We start from the raw sequence: 25,151 nt of genomic DNA, 5'->3' as shown, positions 1-25,151 counted from the left end.
GCCCTGGCTGTCCTGGAACTCACTTTGTAGACTTAGCTGGCCTCAAACTCAGAGATCTGCTTGGTTGAGCCACTACCAGGCTCAATAAATCTTTTTTTTTTTTTTTTTTAAAGAGAATGTTATAAAAACACAAATATTCAAATGTTAACTAGGTAAGATAAGTGCCTTGGTTTTTCCCTATGAAATGGTCTCTTGGGGCTAACGAGGGGGCTTATCAGTTAAAAAGACTGGCTGCTCTTCTAGAAGTCCCAGGATCAATTTCCAGCACCCACATGGCAGTTCACACTGCCTGTAATTCCAGTTCCTAGGGATCTGACACCCTTTCTTCCAGCCTCCACAGGCACCAGGCACACATGTGGTGCAGACATACATGCAGACAAAACACCCACACATATAAAACTATTTCTATTTTTAAAAGAGAGTAAGAAAGCTCACACTAGCCCCAGCCTGCTTGAATGTAGAGATCCACCTGCTTCTGCCTTCTGAGTGCAACATCACAACTTGCATAGTTGCAGGCAAACACTGATGCACTATGTGGTATGTGGAATTATCTCTTAGTATTTGGGAAATTTTTAGTGACTTATGGAACTATGAAACAAAATCTAGTTTATTTCTGTAGTTCATGAAAAAGATCAGTAACAAGACAATGTAAAAATACAACTCTCTTTTTTTAAAAATATGTATAACTTCCCCTACATGACTATCAACTAACAATAGCAAATCCCATAAAATTATCATTTCTAACACAATAATTGAAAAAGGCTACATAGTACTTTTTTTTTTTTTAACCTAGATAGGGTTTCTCTATGTAGCCCTGGCTATCCTGGAACTCCTCTGTAGACCAGGCTGGCCTCAAACTGAGAGATCCACCTGCCTCTGCCACTCAAGTGCTGGGAATAAAGGCAGTGGCCACAATTTCTGGCTATATAGCACTTTTTAAAAGAAGGAAATAGGACAGGGTCTGGTGGAGCACACATTTAATAACAAGAGTTCAAAAGGAAGAAACAGGTGGATATCTACAAGTTCGAGGCCAGCTAGGTCTACATAGCAAACTCCAAGAGAGCCAAGGCTACATAGTGAGACCCTAAGTCAAAAACTGGGCATGTACTGCTCTTCCAGGTTTTTCCAATACCACACTGGGCAACTCAACCACCTATAATGCCAGTTTAAAGAGATCAAAGGTCTCTGACTTCCTTGGGTACCCACACTCATATGCACACAGACATACATAAAACTAAACATAAAATAGGGGTGAAAAAATGGCTCAACGGTTAAGAGCACTTAACAGCTCTTGCAGAAAACTCAGGTTTGGTTACCAGCACCCACACAAGCTTACTTAATTTCCAAGGGATCTGAGGCCCTCTGACCTCCACAGGTACATGGTGCACAAAAACTCAAGCAGGTACACACACATCCATACACTAAATAAATAATTTCATTTTCTAAAATCAACATTAAAATACTAGGCAAATTTACCCAAACTATGTTCCATAGATTGCAAGACTCTGATAAATGTGACTACACTTATAAACAAGAAGTATAGAAAATGCCTGTCCATATAGTCTTGTATATGAATGTGTATAAGATTAATAGTTGGCAGTGAGTAGAAGATGGGAATAAACAGGGAATACCAACATATACAGTGTTTCCTGCAGGCATGATTGAAAATCAGGTGATGTAAGTCTTTAACATCAGCAGAGGCAGACAGATCTGAGTTTGAGGCCAGCCTGGTCTACAGAGTGAGATTCAGACCAGCCAGAGATACACAGAGAAACTGTTTCAAAAAAGAAAAAGAAAAAGAAAAGAAGGAATTAGACAATAGTGTATCTGTGTGACTCTAAATATATACTAAAAAAGGGTAACTTCTGAGCCGGGCGGTGGTGGCGCACACCTTTAATCCCAGCACTCAGGAGGCAGAGGCAGGTGAATCTCTGTGAGTTCAAGGCCAGCCTGTGCTACAGAGTGAGTTCCAGGAAAGGCGCAAAGCTACTCAGAGAAACCCTGTCACGACTAAAAAAAAAAAGGGGGGTAACTTCTGGTCTTGTGGTGTGATGGTGATACACGCCTTTAATCCCAGCACTCTCGTGAGTCAAGGCCAGCCTGGTCTATAAAGCGAATTCCAGGACAGCCAGGGCTGTTATACAGAGAAAATCTATCTTGGAAAAAAAAAGAAGAAAGAAAAGGAAGGCTCAGTGAAGGTCAAGTACTTGCCATGCATGCCTTGCAACATGAGTTCCATCCTCAAAACCCACCTAAAGGCAGAAAAAGGGAATCGAGTCCATAAAGCTGTCCTCTGATTGCTACATACATACCATGATATACACCTCCACATATACACATACCATACATATACTATAACAATAAATTTAAATAAAAAATAGGAGGTTGGAAGAGCCAGGATATGGTTACCTAGGGGACAAGTATTCATAGAGGGAAAAGCAAACGCAAAGGTCCTTCCTTAGCATTTAGAGAAGATGCAAGAAAAAACTACATAACTAGAACAGAGAGGGAGAGAAAAAAGTTAACAAGAGAAGGAATGAGGGGCAGAAGTAGGAGTGTCACATCATAACACAGTACCCTCCCTCTCACTCTAACCCTAGTTTTACTATAGTGTGTGGTTAACCACTAGAACATGCGAATAGCATGGTCTCACTTCTAGTCATTACACTGTATAAACACAACGAAAGAAAGGTGGTATGGATGTGCATTTTTTTTAAATGATTGACTTCAGGTGTGATAGTCAAAAGATTGGTCCTAACTAACCACCCACCCACCCCCACTCCCACCCCCACCCTAAACCCCATGCCAGCAGCAGCATCCAGGAACCTGTTACAAGTTCGGTATCTTAGGCCACTCCTTAGATGTTCTAAATCAAAACTCTGAGAATGAGCCTAACAAACTCCATTCTAATGATTCCCAGGAGACTCACATGCATACTGAAGTTTCACTTTTGTTTGTTAGTAGCTTTGGGAGGAGGGGACAATGTGATTGTTATTGTAAAGCAGAGTCTTACTCTGTAGTCTAGGCTGGCATAGAACTCACAACAATCCTCCTACCTCATCTTCCCAAATGTTGATATTACAAGTGTAAGCTACCTGTGTATCTAGAGTAAACCTCTGTTTTGTTTTTGTTTTTGGAGGTGAGCCTGGTCCTTGAAATTGCTACAAAATTTCTCTACCACTGAGCTATATCCTCATCTTGAATATTAAAAGTTTGATAAGCTCAGATCAAGAACATTCTCCCCCAAATAATCACTTAGCTCATTCACCTGTTTGCTTCATCTATTTGCTCTCATATACAAAAAGACAATTCTATTAATGTTTTAAAAGTCTATTTCTAAACTGTGGTGGTTTGGATTAGTATGTGCCCATAGTCTCAAAGACTTGAATACTTGGTCACCAGGGAATGGCACTACTTTTAAAGGATTAGGAAGTGTGGCCTTGTTGGGAGAAAGTGTGTCACTAGGGGGTGAGCTTTAAGATTTCAAAAATCCCGTTCTAAGCTCAGAGTCTGTCTTTCCTGCTACCTGTGGATCCAGATGTGGAACTCTCAGTTACTCCTTCAGCACCATACCTGTCTGTGTGCCACCATGCTCCCCTTCATGACAATGTACTTACTAACCCTCTGAAACTGTAAGCAAGGTCCAATCAAATGCTTTCTTTTCTAAGAGTTCCCTTGGTCATGGTGCCTCTTCACAGCAACAGAACACTGACTAAGACATAAACCATCACCTGTATCCTATCAGAAATGAAAAGGTAGTGATTTCTGAAAAAGAAAGGGTAGGGGTGGGGGGATAGGTGCAGGTCAAAGGACAGCTTCAGGGAGTTAGTTCTCTCCCTCCCTCAGGGGAGTTCAGGGATCAAATTTAGGTCAGACTTAGTGGCAAGTACCATTAACTGCTGAAACAACTTGCCAGCCTTATTTCTGAACTTTTTAACCAATATTTCACAAAATGTAACAATAAAACATTTTCTTTTTGAGGAGTTGCTAGTGACCAAATCCAGGCCTTTATGTATGCTAGACAACTGTTGCACCAGGTGAGTTACATTCCCAGCCCCAATCAGTTTATTTTTATCTTTACATCAAGATAAACTTTATTCTCCAGCCATGGAAACACAGAAAATAAGACTGCCTCCTCACAAAGCACAAAATTTATTTAAACAAAATAAAAAAATTAAAGAAGAAAATATTAAAAAGATGAGAGCTGAGCATCCTAGCATGTATATACTTAAGACAATTAAATGAAAGTAAAACAAAGCTAAGCATCGTAGCTTATGCCTACAGATAAAATAAAATTTTAAAAATATTTTTGATATAAGGTCTTATTATATAGCCCTGGCTGCCCCGGAATTCTATGTAAACCAGCTGGCCTCAAACTTAGTGACCCACCTGCCTCTTTCTCCTTAGTGCTGGTATTAAAAAGAAATGACCACCACAGCCAGACAAAATATTTTTTAAAATAGAAATAAGTAAAACCTGGATGTAGTAACCATGCCTAAAATCCCAGCACTCAGGAGATGAGAGGTAGCCTGGTCTACAAAGCAAGTCCCTGAGCATCAAAGGACATTCTCTTTAAAAATGAATGAATGAATGAATGAATGAATGAGTGTACACACACATACACAAATAAAACTCAAGATCACAATGAACAAAAATATCTTACAGTAGTAGTTCAAGTAAATGTTCACAGTATATATTTTAATCAATCTGCTTCCACTTTAACTCCTAACAAAAAATCTGATACACTGAAGCCAAAAAGATTTTTTAAAAAGAAATAAAATAGAAAACCTTATCATAGAACTACCTTTGATCTCTTGAATGTCTTCTAAAAAGCTGCTTCATTTTATGCCCTGAAAGCTGAAGTTTTATCATGCCCTCAAATTCCTGCTCTAATCAATACTGTATCTCATTCATAATCAGCCCACACTTAATAATGTAGTTATCCAATCTAAAGGACGAATAACAATTAAATCATGTACATTCTCAACTCAAGTTTTTGCCACTGAAAATCAGTTTTTTAACATCAAATAGGAAGCTTTCTTGAGATCTGGAGTTAGATTTGGTTTGGGTTTTCAACTGTAAACACATGACTGGAGTACAAATAGGAACCCAATATTTATTGAATAAATGAGAATGATCATCAAGATCATTTTTTAAGACTGGGGTGCTAGGTGTAGTGGTAAGCTCATGTGACCCCAGCACTTAGGAGGACTATCTGAAATCGGAGGAGTAAGAGTTCAGGGTGAGGGCTGGAGAGATGGCTCAGCAGTTAAAAGCCCTGGCTGCTCTTCCAAAGGGCCCAGGTTCAAGTCCCAGCAACCACATGGCAGCTCACAACTGTATGTAACCCCTATTCCGGGGGATCCAATACCCTCATAAAGACACACATGCAGGCAAAACACCAATATACATAAAATACAAATGAAGAAATTATTTTTTTAAAAGAGTTCAAAGGAGGGCTAGAAAGATGGCTCAGCAGTTAAGATCACATAATGCTCTTCCAGAGAAACCAGGTTCAAGTCCCAGCACCCATATCAAGTGATTCACAACCATCTATAAGTCTAGCTCCAGGAGATCCAACACCATTGGCCTTTGAACAAACACACAAACACATGAATACACATACCCCTACACACACACCTACATACATACATACACATAATTAAAAATAATTTTAAAAGCCAGGTGATGGTGGCACACACTTTTAATCCCAGCACCTGAAAAGCAGAGGCAGGTAAATTTCTGTGAGTTCAAAGCCAGCCTAGTCTACATAATGAGTTCCATGACAGCCAGGACTACACAGAGAACAAAACAAAACAAAATAATAATAGTAATTTTAAAAATTATGAAACAAAAGAATTCTAGGCCAGTTTGAGTTACATAGTTCAAAGCCAGCCTGTTCTACACAATGAGACCATTTTTAAAAAACCTAAAGAGTGTCCAAGGCCAAAGGTGTAGCCCAATGATAGAACACTTGTCCTGGTCCAGTATACATGAGAGTAAGACAGAGCCCTACTATCAGTAAATAAGAGTATGTGTGTTCAAAAACATCCACTAAACTCACATGTGCACAGACTTTTACCACAAAAAAACAAAGGTTTTGTTTCATTTTCAACTTTTGGAAATTAATGTAGCTAAACCAGAAATAACCTACAGAACATTAACAAGAAAATCCTGCCCACAGTGAACTTGTGGGCACACCCTATGTGTCTCTACTTACTCAAATCGTCTGCTGTGTCTTCAGTCCCTGAAGCACTGTCATCAGAATCACCAGTGTGCTCTGTGCGCGTCTGCTGCTTCTGAGACGGCAGTAAGCTTTCCAGAGCTGAGTGTTCCCCCTGTACAGCTTCACTTTTCCTTTTGTCCACAGAGACAAAGGAGCTGGGAAGTTTTTCCCCAGTCTGCTGTGACTCTGTCTGCTTCATGTTTTCTTTCAACAGTAAACTAGGTGCATTTTCTGGTTCTAAAGGCGAGCTGGGTGTCTTTTGTAATTTCATCTGAGAAGTGGGTATATTTTCTTCTTTCTTCTGTGAATTAAGTGCTTTTTCTGTTGTTGCTGCTGCTGTTGTACAGGGTATTTTTTCTGCCTTTACTGGTAAATTAGGTGACTTTGGTGATTTTTCTACTTTTGCCTGTGAAGATCCCTTCTGGGCTTTCATTGGTGAATTTGGTATCTTTTTCACTTTGCAATGACTTTGATCTCGAAGTACTAACCCCAAATCTTTAGGGCCTGGAACACTGGCAGCATTTACTTTACATGATTTAACTTCTGTTTTTTCTATACAAATATCATTTTGCTTGGTTTTTTTACTGCTATTTCTATTCAGAGAGCTGGTCCCAATTTCTGTCATGGACTTATCATTTCTAGGCTTCAAGGTTTGATTAGTTATAATTTTAACTGCTTTGCTTTCTTCACAAATAATATTATTCTTTGGTTCATGATTTTCGCTTTTAGAAGTCTTGGGCTCTTCCATTATTTGAAAATCTGGTTCTTTCCAATTGTGATACTGTAAAATGGCAGATCTCAGGTATATGAACTGCTCCAAATCTAGTTTAGGCAAGCAAACTATAGGGTTTAAAAATAAAAACAAAAATTTGTTACTTAAAATGCAGAAACATTTTTAGTCATTAGTCAATTTAAAAAACTCAAAATTTGTTCTCAAAACTAAAGAAACATTCTTCAGAAAACTATATGAAAAGGGCTTAAATCCTTTTATCAGGAGGCAGAGGTAGGCAGATCTCTGTGAGCTCTAGGCCAGCATAGTCTACATAACTAGTTCAAGGCCACCCAAGAATGAGTCTGTCGCAAAAAACAAAGCAAGCGCGCGCGCACACACACAAACTGGCTAGGCAGTGGTGGCAGACACCTTTAACTCCAGCACTCTGGAGGCAGAGGCAGGTGGATCTCTTAAGAGTTTGAGGCCAGCCTGGTTTACAGAGCAAGTTCCAGGACAGCCAGGGCTATACAGAGAAACCTTGCCTCAAGGGAGGGAGGGAGGGAGAGAGGAAGGGAAAGAAAGAAAGAAAAGAAAGAAGGAAAGGAGACAGATTGAGAGAGAAAGAGCGAACGAGCCTGAAATAATTAATATGCCTCCATCATTATAAAGAAATGGAAAACTGAAAAGCTGCAGAATTTCAATCTCTGCACTATAAGGAAAGTTATAGAATCCTCAGCATTAAAAGTCTTACACCCACATGATTTCATCCTGAATACGCCTGTTTATATCACAATCTACTCAATTTTCTAAACATGAGAATCATCCCTGAAGTAAAAAGAAGTGTAAATGAATTCAAGTAAATAACCTTTAAACTGTTATTATATATTCCCTAAAACCTAAATAATGAATACCACAAAGTACAAATGCTGCTTAAAGCTATGAACTTTGGGAGATAATAGTGTTGGTATAGAGTCATCAGCTGTAATACATTTATCATACTTGTGCCAAGTGTTAATGGTAAGGGTAGGCCATGAACATGTGAGGACAAAGAATATGTAGCAACTCTGTTTTCTGCTCAATTTTGCTGTGAACCCAAGAAAGTGACAGTTAAAAAAAATTATAAAAACATTAAAAGCCCATTTTTCTCTTTAAAAAAATGTTAATAGGAACAATTATACTGATGAAGAAACATTAAATTTACAAGACTATATATACATGGTAAAAAATGTTGCATTGTTATAGTATTTGTATATCAGAAATACTTTATATATTACATTTTATAGAAATAGTTTGCTTGTTTTTTGTTTGTTTGTTTGTTTGTTTGGGGTTTTTTTTTATTTGGTTTTTCAAGACAGGGTTTCCCTGTGTAGCTTTGCGCCTTTCCTGGAACTCACTCTGTAGCCGAGGCTGGCCTCAAACTCACAGAGATCCTCCTGCCTCTGCCTCCCCAGTGCTAAGATTAAAGGCATGTGCCACCACTGCTGGCTAGAAATTGTTTTTTTTAACTCTTCACCTTGCCTAATATGCTTAGCAAAGACTAATATATTAAGAAAAACTAGAGGCAAGTTACAGGAAATTAAAATGTATTATCTTTGATTTTTACTAAGTAATATTACTAAATTATAAATCAGGACAAGCATGTCTAATCATATAAGCATTCATCATAAAACACAAAAGTATTATCTAAAACAAAAAGCTCAGAACATGAGTCAATTTATTTGCAACTGTTTATATGCAAAACTATGTACACAAAAAATAAAACTTTAGTGTAGGTATGTTTACATTAAAGCATCTCACCCACCCAGAACTGGACTTTGCAATTCTAATTTGTAGCAAAGTCCTCTATATGACCTGGCAGTGGTAGGGCACGCCTTTAGTCCCAGCTCTTGGGAGGCAGAGGCAGGTGGATCTCTGTGAGTTCGAGGCTGGCCAGGACTACATGAGCGAGTTCAAGGACAGCCACAGTGGTTACACAGAGAGACCCTGTCTCGAGAAACTAAAAAAACAAAAGAAAGAAAAGTCCTCTATATGTTCTGCTTTGATTTCAGTCTAAACTATTATTGTCATTTAATTTTTATTGTAAAGTCAAGTTTTTCTTTAAGAAACTTCTCATGTAATTAATTAATTCACTGTCCACTAAAGAGGCTTAAGTTCAAGTCTTAAGAAAGCCCTTTCTCAAAGAACTAATGCTTGATCCAGTTATATTAATACTCATAATTACTCTTACTCTTTTATCTTTTCATGAATTAAGGACAGACATAATTACAACCTCAAAGTTCTTTACTAGAGATCTTTGACATCCAATTTCTTGTAGCAATTTACATTAGAAACTGTTTTAGAATAGATTTGCTTCTCATTTACTGACACCTTCTCTTAACAAGAATAAATTCAGATTATACTCCTTCCTAAAATATCACATTTAGGAATACTATGGCTCTGTAGAATATGCCAATACTACATTGAAATGAACATCCATTCACTATAAGACTTCAACTCCATAACTCATGTTCAAGATACACCTAGTGATCATCACCATCATTCTGAATGATGATTATTCCCTCTTGTATGTGCCAAAACTCATACTAAACAATGAGTTACTGGTTACACAAGATGCTTTATTTTTGCACCTGTCCTTCAAGCCTTTGTCCACCAAGCTGAAAAACACCTACCTTTGTTTTTTAAATGTACTAGGTTCTGGAACTAGAGAGATGGCTCAGCTGTTAAGAGGACTAGCTGTACCCAGCGCTAGGGGAGCAGAGGCAGATGGATCTCGGAGATCAAGGCCAGCCTGGCTTCCAGAGTGAGTTCCTCAACAGATACATGAGACCCTGTCTTAGAAAAAACAAACAAACAAAAAACAACAACAACAAAGAGCTGCTTTTCAAAGGACCCAGGTTGAATTCCCAGAACTCACATGGTGGTGGCTCACAACTGTAACTCCAATCCCTGAGGATCCATCACCCACTCCTGGCTTCTAGGCACACTGGACACACCAGGCACACACACATGGCTCACATACATATACATACTGGCAAGACTTATACACAGAAAAAAATAAATAAATCTCCTTAAATAAATTTGTATTTGTGTGTTGGGGGGACACCCATGCCATAGTGTGCAGGTGGAGGTCAGAGGACAACTTTATGGAGTCAATCCTTTCTCTTCCTCTTTATGTGGATTCCAAGGATCAAACTCAGTTCACCAGGCTTACATGACAAGTACCTTTACCCTCTGAACCACCTCGCCAGCTCTTAAACTTCTTCTTTAATATTTTCTGGCAAATCTACAATAATTTACAATTGTAAAAAATGCTTTTATTCCTGGGTTTTATGTTTTTGCATTTGCTTAATAAACACATTTTGCTTTTCCTATTCTTGATGTTCTATACAACTGTTAAAAAAGGTTGCTGGCGGTGGTGGCGCACGCCTGTAATCCCAGCACTGGGAGGCAGAGGCAGGTGGATCTCCGTGAGTTCGAGGCCAGCCTGGTCTACAGAGCTAGTCCAGGACAGGCTCCAAAGCTACAGAGAAACCCTGTCACGAGAAAAAAAAAAAAGAAAGAAAAGAAAAAAGGTTGCCACGGGCTGGTGACATGACTCAGAGGTTAAGAGAATGTACTGTCCATGCAGAGGACCAAACTTCAATTCCCAGAACCTAAGTCAGCTGGCTCTCAATCACCTAAAATTCCAATACCATAGGATCCAAAAGCTCTGGCATCTGTGGGCACCCATATTCACATGCACATTCCCAACTACCATACACACACACACACACACACACACACACACACACACAAATAAAATATTTTAAGTTGCCTAAGTAAATGGTTCTTCCTAAAATCTTACAAAAACTGGCATGTCTTATTTTAAAAAGAAAAATGGGGAGCCAATGAGATGGCACAGTTGATAAAGGAGTTTGCTGCAAAGTCCAACAACTTGAGTTCAGTCCCTAGTGCTCACATAGCAGAAGGTATACTCTCTGACCTCCACATGCACATGCATGCCCCCACACACAAAGACTGACACACACACAAAATATATGTGAAAAAATAGAAATAAGAAAAATGGGCTATATTTTTAACGTTTTATTTTACCTCATCTAATAACCAAAATGTTTTCAGATTTTCTAGTGGTGTTCTATTAGTCTTTAATGATTTGTAGATGGCATCCTATTGGTAAGAACTGAAATCTCCAGGAAAAAAAAGTTGCACCTGTGTTAAAGATTCTCCAAGACAAACTGAATAAGAATGCTCATGACTTGAGAGAGCCAAATATCTGACTACTTTTAGTCCCCTTAACAGCCCAGCTCTGTGTCTGACCTAACAGCCTTATGACTATGAATGTTCAGAGATCCCAAGCCTAGTGCTACCACCAACAGGCTCAGTACCATCAGAGCATCTGATGGCTACAGTACAAGTTCCCCTGCTTCACTGTAATCCACCGATCTGCTGTCTCCAACAGACAGCGCCTTGCTTTATGACTTTCTTTGTTCTACTAAATAAGCACATGTTAACTAAATAAATAAATGCAAAGATTTCATTCAGCTGTTACCACACTGGAAAATAGTATTAAGAAACCTAAATCTGTGTTCCTGGACCATAATCACTCACATTTGACTTCAGAATAAATTATTACATTCCTTTTGAGGTGAGAGCTGTGTTTTTGTACATTTGACAAAAGCCATAAACAATAAAGACTTTATATAATATTGGAGCACAATTTTGCTGATAAACTTTATTGGAAAAAAAAGCTGAGGGAGGGGACTGCAAAGATGGTTCAGAGAGTAAAGTGCCTAAAAGCTAAGCCCTGAAGACCAGAGTTCAGACCCCTAGAACTCATGACAATGCCTTGATTACCAGCCTGTAATCCAGCCATAGGAAGGTAAACACAAAGGATCCTAGAACAACCTAGCTAGGTAGACTAGCCACAATAGTGAGCTTCAGATCCATCAAGAAACCCTGCCTTAGCTGGGCGCTGTGGTGTACACCTTTAATCCCAGCTTGACTCCAGCTGGCTTCCAAGAGGACGTAAGGGCACAGGCACACACATATGACCTGCTTACATACATATATACACATAAATAAAATCTTTTAAAATATTTTCAAAGACTTTATAATCATTGATGTAAGAGTTGCAATGAATCAATTTCCTTCAGTTGCAGGCCTTGAATTTCAGAGGCAGCAGAAGATGATAAACTCTCCTTATCCTCCTGCCTCACCTCCTAAATGCTGAGTATAGGCATATACCACTACACCTACTTATCTACCTACTTATCTTTCTTTCTTCCTTCTATCTTGTCTGCCCACCTGCCCACCCACCTGCCAGCCTGCCTTCCTTCTTGTAAGCCCAGAAGTAGACACCAGGTGTCTTCTTATAGCTTAAGACAGGACAGACTTTTTCCTTGGTTTTTTGTTTGTTTGGAGACAGGGTTTTACTATATAGCCCTGGCTGTCCTGGAACTTGCTCTGTAGTCCAGGCTAACCTCAAACTCAGAGATCCGCCTGCCTCTGCCTCTCTAGTGCTGGGATTAAAAGTGTGCACTGCCAGGCCTGGCTAAGTATGTCCGTCTTTGTTCTCACCTTAAAACTATGTGTTAACAAAGTGCTTTGCTAAATGTAAAAACAATAAAACATACAAGTGTTAATTTCTTACTTTTTTTCAGATCTGCTTTTTTAATAAAACAAATACATTTTGGGGAGGGAGGAGTGTGTACACATGCACGCGTGCGCGCATGCGCACGCACACACACTCACACATACATATATATACCAAAACATAATTATTAAGCTATGTTAACAGACACAATATATTATACAGTCACGTGCAACATTAAGTCAACAGCAGTCTACATGTATAAGAGTAGTTTCATGAGATTACATGATCTATGAGTGTATCAACATTTCATTATGGATAGGGAAGGACCTCTGAGGCCTTGGCCAGCCAAGAGGAAGTACTGAAATTAATGGTTGATGGGGATGGAAACAGTCTTTTTCTTTAGAAGCATAGCCACTAATAAGCTGCCCAAGCCCATATGAGTAACCCATGCTCATATAAGTTATTCTAAAAACTCAGTGGGTGTTGGGGAATATTATTTTTAAGTGTGTTATTTTTGTTTATGTTGTATTTATTTAACTCTGTGAAGCTGTGTTACTTTGCCTGTCCAAAACACCTAATGGTCTAATAAAGAGCTGAGTGGACAGTAGCAAGGCAAGAGAAAGGACAGACAGGACTGGCAGCAGAGAGAATATATAGAAGGAGAAATCTGGTTAAGGAAAAAGACCAAGGAGTGAGAGAAGGAGGAAATCAGGGGCCAGCCACCCAGCTACACAGCAAGCCATGGAGTAAGAAACAAAGAAAGGTATATGGATATAGCAAAAGATAAAAGCCCAGAGACAAGATAGATGGGATAATTTAAAGTTCAGAAAAGCTGGTTAGAAACAAGCTAAGCTAAGGCCGAGCATTTATAACTAAAAGTAAGCCTCTGTGTGTGTGATTTATTTGGGAGCTGGGTGGCAGGCCCCCAAAAGAGCAGAAACAAACAAATATAATCACGCCTTTAATCCCAGCACATGGGAGGCAGAGGCAGGTGGATCGCAGTGAGTCTGAAGCTAGCCTGGTCTACAGAGTGAGTTCCAGGGAAGATTCCAAAGCTACACAGAGAAACCCTGTCTCCAAAACCCAAAAAGTAAAACAACAAAATGGAAATAGATGCCAACAGTAACCAAGAGAAAACTGGAGTGGTTATAGTATCAAATAAAATACACCAAATCAAAAAGGTTACTAAAAGGACATAATATACTGATCTAAGGTCCAATCCAATTAAGACGTGCAACAATTAAAACACACATCTAATAAACAAGCCTCTAATAAAGCAAAAGTAAGCAGAACTGAAAATAGAAAAGGCAGTTCTATAGTGATATTTGGAAACCTCGATATGCCACTTGTTAATAGTGGATAGGCTGATCAAGAGAATAAGGAAACGGAGGACTTGAACAACACTAAATATCAATTAGCCCTAACAGATGTTTCCAGAAAATATTGCCCAACAGCAGAATATAGACATTCCATCCACAATGGATAGATTGAAAAAAATGAGTACTCCTGTTTCAGTGAGTGGGGAGAGGAGGAACAAGAATGACCAAGGAATGCTAATTTTTTTCTTAGTCATATTTAGCTAAAACTGTATGGCTCTGTCAATAATCAGCCACAGAAGGATAAGAAGCCTACTGGGGCTGATTCTCTACTACTGAACTACAGGCTACTGATACAATTCTGGGAGAAGGGAATAATCCTCTCCAGTTGTGTGCCCACTCTTGAGCTCCAATGGATAGCTATATATCCATGCTCACACAAAGTGGTTAAATTCAGTGGGTCCCAAAACAAACTATCCAAAAGAAAGGATAAGGTTTATATTCTAGCAGCTTCAAAGGTATTTATTCCTACTTTTTAAACAAGAGGCTCTATCTTTTCATTTTGTATTAAGCCCTGAAAATTACATAGCATTCATTTTCAGTCAACAGATATAAATAAATATGGAGTAAAATGTAAGATACTAGGGGCTGGAGAGATGGCTCAGAGGTTAAGAGCACTGGCTGCTCTTCCAGAGGTCCTGAGTTCAATTCTCAGCAACCACATGGTGGCTTACAACTATCTGTAATGAGATCTCCTGCCCTCTTCTGGTGTTCTGCATGTAAGACTATATAAAGTAAGACTATAGCTGGGTGTGGCAACACTCACCTTTAATCCCAGCACTGGAGGCAGAGGCAAGCAGATCTCTATGCATTAGTGGCCAGCCTGGTCTACAAAGCAAGTTCTAGGAGAGAGCTAGGCCTACAAGACAAACTCTTACTCGAAAAGCCAAAAAAAGAAAGGGGGGGGGGGACGAAGGGGGAAAAGAAGGAAGGAAAGAAGGAAGGAGCAAGCAAGCACAATATCAAGTGACAATAAGGATGTGGAGAATCTAAAACCACACACATTGCTCCACTCAACTTAATGTAACAGTCTCACCAATTTGGAAAACCAGCAGTTCCTAAGAAAAATGAACATAAATATTATCAAAACTTTCAGAAACTTCACTCTTAAACAAAACATACAGACAAGAGAAACCAAGCCTACATTTATTTAAAGAATTAAATAAATAAATAAATAAATAAATAAATAAATAAATGCCTGGAAACCACCCAATGGTGCATCAAACAATTAATAGCTAAAACAAAATTTGGTGCCTTCATAGACTGCAATACTATTTCTGCATAAAGCGGGATGAAGGAGCTGCCTACATAATACTGTATGGGCAAACCTTAAAAACATTAAGTTTGGTGGAAAAGGATAGACATATACTGTGTGACTGCAGTTATATAAAATGTCCAGAACAGGCAAATCTCCAGAGAAAGTTTAGCCAAAGGGGTAAGATGCAGAAATGAGAACTATTAATGAGCAGAGTTTCTTTCTGGGATAATGAAAATATTAGGGAATAAAACACTTGCAATGGTTACAAAACCTTATGACTACACTAAATTGTGTATACCATTAACCTGTAGAGTTTTAAAAGATTGTGTTTGTGTGTGTGTGTGTGCATGTGTGTGTGTATACACACATGACAGGAGTGCAGTACTAGAGGAGGCCAGAAGAGGGCACTGATCCCATGGACCTGGAATTACAGGTGGCTGTGAGCCCACTGTTATGGGTAATTGGAACTGAATTTGAGTCCCCCAGAACAGCAAACTCTCTTATTCACTGAACCAGCTCTTCAACCCCATGAATTGGGTATTTATTCATTTATTGATGGGTGTTTTTTTTTTTTTTTTTTTTTTCAAGACAGGGTTTCTCTGTGTAGCCCTGGCTGTCCTGGAACTCGCTCCGGTGACCAGGTTGACCTCGAACTCAAGAGATCCACCTGCCTTTGCCTCCGAGTGCTGGGATTAAAGGTGTGTATACCACCGTCACCCCACTGAATTGGGTCGTCCCACCATCACCGCCACCCCCAGGTGAGGACCAAACCCAGGTCCTTGCACTTGCTAGGCAAGCGCTCTACCACTGAGCTAAATCCCCAACCCCTGAATTGGGTTTTTAAAAGATAAATGTTATGGTATATTTACATACATAAATATATCAAAAAAAGTGGGGGGCTGGAGAGATGGCTCTATGACTGCTATTCCAGAGGTCCTGAGTTCAATTCCCAGCAACCACATGGTGGCTCACAATCATGTAATGAGATCTGGCGCCCTCTTCTGTATACATAATAAATAAATAAATCTTAAATTAAAAAAAAAAGTTAAAAAAAAAAAAAGAAAAGAAAAGTAGGGGGCACATTCCGTTAGCCATCAGAGCATAGAATTTCACGTATCACGTAGATACCGCAGTATAGTAGTAGAAAAAGGGAGGAAGAGATACTGTATCACTGTTATTACAAAATCAGTTTTGGGGATAGGCAAGATGACTTAAAGGGTAAAGGTGTTGGCTGCCAAACCAAAGGCCTCAGTTCAGTCAATGGAAGTAGACCACCACCTCCCACAAGTTGTCCTCCGACCTCCACACATACATTATAGCAAGTATACTCAATAAACACAAATTATTTTTTACAACAGTTTGACTCTAAGACCCTTCACAAGATGTGTCCAGAGGAACAGGATGACGGCTCAGCAAGTAAAGGTGCTTGCCACCAAGCCTGACAACCTGACTTGAATCCCTAGAACCCACATGGTGGAAGGCAAGAACTGATTTCCACAAATTGTCCTCTAACCTATAACACACACACACACACACACACACACACACACACACACACAGAAATTCTTTAAAAAACTGAAAGTTAGCCAGGTATGGGGTGGGGGGGGGGGGTATATAAATTTTTAAAATGCAAGCTATTGAAAAAAAAAAAAAATGTGGGCTTAAGTGATAGCTCAGTTCCCAGCCTCTATACCAAGTTAACTGCTTGGGAATCTGAAGCCCTCTTGTGGCATCTTCAGGTACCCACATTTCTGTGCACATACCTACACAGATGCATATAAATTAAAAATAAAATAAACCTGTTGAGTATGGTAATACATGCCTTTAATTTCAGCACTCTGGAGGCAGAGGCAGAGACAGGTGGATATCTGAGTTTGAGGCTGGGCTACACAGTGAGATCTTGTCTTTAAAAAAAGAAAGAGAGAGACAGAGAGACAGAGACAGAGAAACAATCCTCTTTATGTGTGTGTGCCCATAGTTTGGTTACCATTGAGTACTCTAAATCTACACAACTTGCACTTAATAGTTAATGAGTAGCTGATTTGAATAATCAAAATCATTTAAAGTAGTGACTAACAAAATTCAATTAGGTTTATTTATTCTGTATAATTCATACTTTCTGTACTTACAAAATATTTTTGACACCTTGTGACTATATAGAATACACTTTTACACACTACATGTGACACTCATTAACATGGCGTACTGGTGAGGCACTCTGGCTCTAGGACAGTCTCAGATCAAATCCCAACTCTGCTGTAAACTAGATGTGAGATTTTGTACTTAACTCTTCTATATCTCCTTTCCTCACCTGTAAATGAGAGTAAGATAAAAAAATGGTTGTGAGGACTGAGTTAATTTTCTAAGATACTGAGATAGTAACATGTACAAAGTACTATGAACTCTCTTTCTCTATATATCAACTATCAATTTAAAATTATGAGACTTGTATAATTAACAGAAAATATCATTTGCTTCTTCCTTCAATGAAAGGAACTAAACCCACTCTTACGTATGTTTTACACTAACTTCTCCCTGGTTTCTTAAAAGTGTGTGTGTGTGTGTGTACATGCATGTGCCACAGCACAAGAATGGAGCTCAGAGGACAACTTTCAGGACTTGCTTCTCTCCTGTATCACATGTATCCCAGGGCTCATACTCAGGCTGTCAGAATTGGCAGTAAACACCTTTACCCACTGAGCCATCCACCTGTCTTCCCTAAATGTTTTTAAGTACAAGATGTTTTGTAGTTAGTCCTTGCTCATACTTACCGGTGAACACTAAGCTTGCATAGTTGTCCTCTTGCAACTAACTCTCAGTTCTCAGTGTCCTAACCTACCGCTTTCTAGTGCTAAACTAGAAAATTGTGACTTGTTCCAAGTCAAAAGAATGAAAACCTCCTTACAGGTCATAGACTCTATTAGGAAGGCAGCCAAGTGGAAAAAACACTGTAGTAGAAGTCACGAAACACTTCTAATCACAGCTCCAAACATTACCTCAGCCAGGCGGTGGTGGCGCATGCCTTTAATCCCAGCACTCGGGAGGAGGAGCCAGGCGGATCTCTGTGAGATCGAGGCCAGCCTGGGCTACCAAGTGAGTTCCAGGAAAGGCGCAAAGCTACACAGGGAAACCCTGTCTCGAAAAAACAAAACAAAATAAAAAACATTACCTCACATGGTGATCTCAAAGATTTAATTTTTTTTCAAAACTTGTCTTAGTATAGAGCACAAATAGAAATGTTTGTTAAAGTAAATGAATGAATGAATAAATACCAACCTTAATCGGGTTTCTCTTATAAAACAGAAAAATTCACTAGATCTGATAAGGAAATTATATATACATATATATATAAGAGATCTGCTTTGAAATTTGTTACTCCATGTTCTTCAGCAAATAACTCAAATTTTGAGTCACAGATTCCTCATTATAAACAGTTTTCATAGGTTTTAGGCAAGCAAGTAAAAAAAGTACATAAAGCCTTAGTACAGTGCCCAGAAAGAGAATAAGTCGTCTAATAAATTTTTTCCTCTCCTTCAATACACAGATTATAGACATACAAAAAGAAATTTTTATATGAAAATAATGTTGAAACTATTAATTCGATGAAAAAGTTTGATTTATTAATATTTGCATGTAAGTATCACTTCTTTCCTTTTTTTAATTTTTATTTTTAATTTTTTGTTTTTGAGGATTGAAGAAGCACTTGGGACATGCTGGTTTTTAAATTTCCCTAGGATTCTAGACCTAAAACAATTTATTTAGAAGCATGTAAGCTTTCCTAAGTCCTCTACACTATTGTTTTTTTTAATCCACATATCCTACTGTGAACTACAAACTACAGTGTCCCTTGCTTTGCCTGCTTTAGGTCTTCACAGAACTGTTTAATCTTTTTGTGTATGCTTGGGTGTTACGCTGGAGATTAAACATAGGGCTTCATACATACTTGACAAGTGCTCTACCACTCAGCCACATCCTGAATACTATTGTTTGTTTTTAAAAAACATACTACTAGCCAGTCAGTAATGGTGCATGCCTGTAATCCCAGCATTAGGGAGGCAGAGGCAGGTGGATCTCTGTGAGTTCCAGGCCAGACTGGTCTACAGAGCTAGTCCAGGACAGCCTCCAAAGCTACAGAGAAACCCTGTCTCAAAAAACAAAAAAAACAAAAAAATTTCATTTTAAAGCCTAAATTTAAAAGGCAAAGTATTATCCTAACTAAATTAACAAAATCAGATGTAATTCTAGGGATTAGAGTTTACAATTTGAAGCATGTTTATATGTGCTTGCTAATACCTGTTGACTTTCTTTGTGTTTACATGTTCATAATACTTAAAACATGAAATGTCGTTCACTTTCACTTCCACTTTTAGATTCTTTTAAAGAAGCCTTGCTTTTTTTTCCCATTTTCTACTCTAGCCAAATGAAACTATGCAAAAAAGAACATTTTATCTAAGAGTTTTGGGTAACTTTCTTTTGTTTATAATAATTTTTTTTAAAACAAGAAACACTTAAACTTATCTTCCCCTATACATGTGGTTTTTAAATGCTCTGTATAATTTGTTTATAAAGGCATCACAGAGCACACTGTACTCTAGTGAGTTGTTGTAAGTAAAGCTATATAAAACAATATTTCATAGTTTTACAAGTTGTGACTAAGTAGTAGGATGCAGTGTGCACCATATTTCTAAGGTGATACACATAGGCTCTGAGTAAGAAAAAGTTAATGCATACAGACAACATTTTTATTTAAACCTTCCCACAATTCAACAATTGGGAACGGCATTTTTTCTAATTTATCAGATCCATTTGGGATTATCCAGTTTTATTAGCTAGTAGTTATTCCTTTTAAAATGAACTAGGTTTGCTGTTTCACCAAGTGTTTTAAACATGTTCCTGCTACAAGGACGCGGAGGGACGAAGGATAAATAAAATATATAGCTATGAAAGGTTATATGACCTATGCGAGCTAATTACTAAATGCATGCCAACAATACACAATTCAAATTGCATTTCTGGACACTAAAGATTACAAAAGATCGCAGGATGCCAAATGTTTAAGGAATTATTTTTGTATCAAAATGAAGAAACACGGTATACTGAAATTAAGATCTCGCACAAAGAACAAGAATCGTCTGATTTAAAAGTTCGATATTCTTCTTAAAATAAAAAAAAAAAATGTTTAACTAACGTTAAAATAACAGTAATTAATCCCATTCAGGTACTGACTAGAAATCCCGCTGCTTCTTTGAGGTCTAACCACCTCATTCTTTTGTAACCCTGATATCAAAAGGATCAGAAACCACTTGCGGAGGCGTGCGACACACTGGGGAAGTGCTGTCTGTTTACAAATACGAATCTCACAGTTACCCACGTCAAAAGCGCGCATTACCACCATTCGACTGGGGGGCGGATGGGGGGTGCAGAGACGGCGGCGGCGGGCGAGCAGGAAACGAAATCCACACGGACCTACCTCTGCCTTCTCCCTACAAGGAGGAGCCCAGAAAAGAAAAAAAACAAAAACCCAACTCTGTGTGTGCGCGCGTGTGTGTGCGTGTGTTTACATGTGCGGACAGACATCTACCCGGGGTGAAAGAAAAGGCACACCTTACAGACACACACACACCGGATCTAAGACAAGGCTAGACCGATCCCGTTAACTCAGATCCTCCTACCCCGGCTACAACAGGTTTCGGCGGCCCGGACGGGCCCCCCGAAGCCTCCTGGGGCTGCCCAGGCCGCCTTCCCTCCTTCCCTCCTTCCCCTCGCTTTCCCCTGGGACACTTGAAGCCCGTTCCAGCCAGGCAGGCAGAGCCAGGCAGGCCCCCAGCGGGGCGGCGGCGCCGGGCGCCCGCGGACCCGACACCTGCGGGAGGCGCCGCACCTGAAGGCGGGAGGTGGGGGGGGACACAAGCGGGGGGCCTCCGGGCTCGGCCGAGCACACCCCCTCGGCAGCCCGCGCAGCGCGGCGGCCCGAAGCTCCGTACCTGCGAGGCCCGCGAGCTACAGGCGCGCGCGACGCCTCCTCATCGCAGAGGCTCCGGCTCCCCCTCCGCCTCCCGCCGCCGCCGCCGCCGCCGCCGCCGCCGCCCCCGCCGCCGCCGCCGCCGCCGATGGAGGCCAGGACACGACGAGCTCAGGACTCCACCGCCATGTCCGCCGCGCCGCGAACTGCATTGTGGGGGGGAAGGGACGGGGAGGGGGAGGAGGAGGGAGCGAGAGAAAGAGGAGGACCCGCTGAGGGGAGGGGGCGGAGGGCGAGTGGCGGCGCCGGGAGGAGGGGGAGGGGAGCCGGAGACGCTCCCCTCCTCCCCGCCCCCCGGGATGGGGTCCCCCCGCAGGCAGGGGTGGGAGGAGAGAGGCTGGGAGGCCTGGGAGCTGAGCCTCCCAGGGCCGGGTTCAGGGGCGCGCTCCCCTTCAGTTGTGGGATCCCCCCACCACCACCACCACCACCACCACGGGGCACCCGTCAGACCTCGGCGGGGGAGGGGGAGCCCGGGGGCGGGGGCAGGGCCGGGGGGGAGGGGCTACGCTCCGGGGCTCGTGGCGGTCGCCCGGAAACAATGGGGAGGGGGACGGAGGTGGGAGGACGGCGCGCACACACCCGCGCCGAGGAGGGAGAGCCAGCCAGCCAGCCAGCCAGCGAGGGAGCGCGGGCTCGCGTCGGGGCCCCCCGAGGAGGGGAAGGGAGGGTGGGCGCCGACCCGCCGCTCGCAGGCCGGCGCTGGCCTGCAGGGAGAGGGTCTTGCGGTCCAGCACGCCGACGCCAGGGAGCGGCGGCGCGGGGACGCCAGCGAGCTCGGGGTCGCGTGCACCGTCGCGCCGCCCACGTCAGGCTCCCGGGCTGCGGGCCGCGGTGCTGAGGCCCCCGGGCGGGGAAAGGGGCTGGTCTCCGGGCTGCTCCCGAGGGGCAGGCCGTAGAGGTGCAGGCTCGGGCTTGTCGCTGCCCGGCTGCCCGTGCGTTTTTGTTTTTTTTTTAAATTTCAGCTCTTCGCAGTCATTCCTGGCTTCTGAGCGCGGTCGGGGAGCGATGAGAGCGAGCCCCCCACCCCTTCACCCTCGCCTCCAGGCCTGCTTTGGTCACCTCGGGAATAACAAAGCACAGAGATCTTGAGAAACACTTCGAAAACCATTTTCCTTAGTGTCAGGGTGGGCGTAGAAAACAACTACCGCGAACGGCTTCCCTCTTCCTTTTTTTTTAAAGTGTTAGGTCCTTCTCATCTAAATTTACACTTACGGAAGATTTGAAGGCTTTGTTAGTTTATTTTAATGACCCCAAGCCTCGAGATTATTTGACCAGGCTCCTACTTCACTCAGAGCTGGACAAACCACAAAACTGCAATCCTCGAGTCGGATATTTACTAGGCAGAAAAAGTGTACGACACCCTAAACGTAGGGATTTATAAAGGGAAGCAGCTAAACCTTAAATATTTACAAGGCAATGACAAATTTTCTAGTGACTCAGAGGCCAGAACAGCTAACAGGCTATACAGAGAGGCAATTGTCTCTGCCTAGTTCATCGACTTCCCTCTACATCTCAGAACTGAATGACTCCTACTTGATTTGTCCATCTGAATCCCAAAAGCTAATGAGCTTAGTGAGAAGGGACCAAGCATCGCCAACTTAGTACTAGGCCCTGAGCTTCATACACTTGTCCACCTAATCTTCATAATGATCTTGTGACAACAGATATTATTGCTTCCATTTGCAGATGAGAAAAATACGCTCTGAAAGTGCATCTCCCCGTCTGTGACTCTTCCAGACCCACAAGCTGTTGGGTAGAGTACTGGATTTCAAGTCAGCCCTTCCAGGTTAGCCCAGTTATCCACTGGATGACTTCAAACTAATACATATCCAGACTTCTCTCATCTGAAACCTTTTTAAATGTGTCCATACTTCAGAGAGATAAGGTAAGGAACAGGAGAGGAAACAAACGTGAAACCCTAGTGTTAGGTGTGGTGGTTTATATCCGTAATCTCAGCACTCTGGAAGCTGAGGCAGGAGGATCACCACCAGTTCAAAGCCAGCATAGCAAGAGCTCTTTAAAAATAAAAGTGACCTGTGTGGTGGAGAGCACACTTTTAATCCCAGGAGGGCTAGAAAGACAGGGTAGGTGGATCTTTGAGTTTGAGGCCAGTCTGGGAGGGAGTTCCAGGATAGCCTAGTACTTGAGACCTTGTCTCAAAAAGGTAGGGGAGGTGGGGAATCAGGCATATAGCAGCTCAATGTAAGAGTGCTTGCCTTGCCGGGTGGTGGCCTTTAATCTCAGCCAGGCGGAGCTCTGTGAGTTCAAGGCCAGCCTGGGCTACAGAGCAAGATCCAGGACAGGCACCAAAACTACACAGAGAAACCCTGTTTCAAAAAACAAAACAACAACAATAAAGAGTGCTTGCCTAGTGTGCAAAGGGCTCTGGGTTTGATCCTCAGTGCTGGAAATAATGAAAACTTAAAGCTGATAGACACATTTAAAACGATTACCAACACGCTTCTCACTAATATTAATGTCCTTGGACCAAATTCAATTGAAAAAAACATTTCCTGATTACTTAGTATAAGCAAAACATAGTTCAGTGCCTAGACAAACCACACAGACTGCTGCTCAGAAAGCTCACTGTCAAGTAAGGAAGGTAGTTTTATTAACCTATAGTCAACAGATCATATGAACAAAGGGTTGGGCAAATACAGAGGAGAATGTGATAAATTCCAGATGAGTGAGGCTTCAATGGAAGAGGTAGACCTTCAGGGATTACCTGTTGTGTGCCAAATACATGTTTATGATTCAGAAGACAGCATTTAGTCTAGAGTGTGAAGATATTGAGTCTAAATCAAAGCTGCAGCCAGATGGGAGAGTCCCATGCCTCTGCCCTGTGCCTCCAGATAACACCCTTCCCTGTTTCTCAAGACCCAAGCCAACTCTTCCTTGTTGTTTGAGACAGGATCTCAACCATGTAGCTGAAGATAATCTTGAACTCCTGCACCTCCTCCCAAATCTTAGGATTCCAGGCATGTACTACTATAACCCTTTACCCTCACAACTTTACTTGAATCTGAACACACAAGCATTCCACTGGATGCTCTCTTTCCAATCTCTGAATCCCAATCGTTTTACCTGTCTGATACCAATAGATTATTATCTGTAAAACACATACTTGTGTTTGTATTGCAGCACCTACATACTTATTGAGTTGCACACTTTGGCATTTATACTCCTGTTTATCATTACAAAAAAAAAATAATTCCGGTATTCTGACAAGACGAATGAGGAAATATAGGACTTAATTAATGCCAAAGTTCATAAGTAAATCACAGACACAACTAGAATGCCAGTTCTGTGTTCTTTGCTTTGAACTATAGATTACTGAAAAAATTACAAATATCTAGCTCCTCTGTGAAAATACTCAAGTGACCCTCCCTGTAATGCTTTTAAGAACAGTCCCATGGATGTAGTTAAGGTTTTAAATTTAGACTTCCAATCTAGATGGCCCAGGAGCTCCGGCCACTTCATCCCACCAGATGACAATTACTTAATCTGTCCACCAAATGAGAAGTCCAGTTGCCTAATGGGTCATTGCTTACATGTGTTCCCTTCTTAGATAGTAGAACTATATCATTCAGCTTCTGTTACTAAAATGGCATACCAGGAGTAGCTTAGTTATGAAGAAAGGTTTAGGGCTTGAAGTGTAGTTCAGTATCAGGCTGCTTGCCTAGTATGCCGGAAGTCCCCAGGTTTGCTTCCTCTAAGTGAGGGAAGGGGTTATTTAGCTCACAATTTTGAGGTTCAAAGTTCAAGAACTGATGATGGTTTGGCCTCTAATGAGGGTGAGAAATGGTGTTACTTCGCGGCAGAAAATTATGTAAGAGAACAGGCTGTCATATCTTCACGAATGGGGCTAGGCTCAGGGATGTATAAGAGCCCCTCAGGAAAGCTATTTCCTTTAATCCTAATTATCTTTCACTAGGCCCAGCCTTCTTTTCAAATTAATTTATTG

At 41.2% G+C, this 25,151-nt stretch overlaps 1 protein-coding gene across 6 annotated transcripts in view; it reads right to left on the bottom strand.

The window, feature by feature from the left end:
- Positions 1-21,211, bottom strand: part of Tut4 (terminal uridylyl transferase 4) — a 109,122-nt gene extending 87,911 nt beyond the window's left edge. For all 6 annotated transcript variants that reach the window (XM_036177225.1, XM_036177227.1, XM_036177226.1 and 3 more), the window contains exons 1-2: positions 21,150-21,211; positions 6,221-7,066 (exon numbers count right to left, since the gene is read on the bottom strand). In XM_036177225.1, coding sequence (XP_036033118.1) covers positions 6,221-6,974 — 754 coding nt within the window. In that variant the 5' untranslated portion in view covers positions 6,975-7,066; positions 21,150-21,211. The remainder of the gene's footprint in view (positions 1-6,220; positions 7,067-21,149) is intronic.
- Positions 21,212-25,151: the final 3,940 nt, after the last annotated feature.

The sequence above is a fragment of the Onychomys torridus genome, chromosome 2, assembly GCF_903995425.1.
Source record: "Onychomys torridus chromosome 2, mOncTor1.1, whole genome shotgun sequence".
Lineage (NCBI taxonomy): Eukaryota > Metazoa > Chordata > Mammalia > Rodentia > Cricetidae > Onychomys > Onychomys torridus.
The sequence above is the reverse complement of the archived record's forward strand: the minus strand, read 5'-3'. Positions and strand labels throughout refer to the sequence as shown.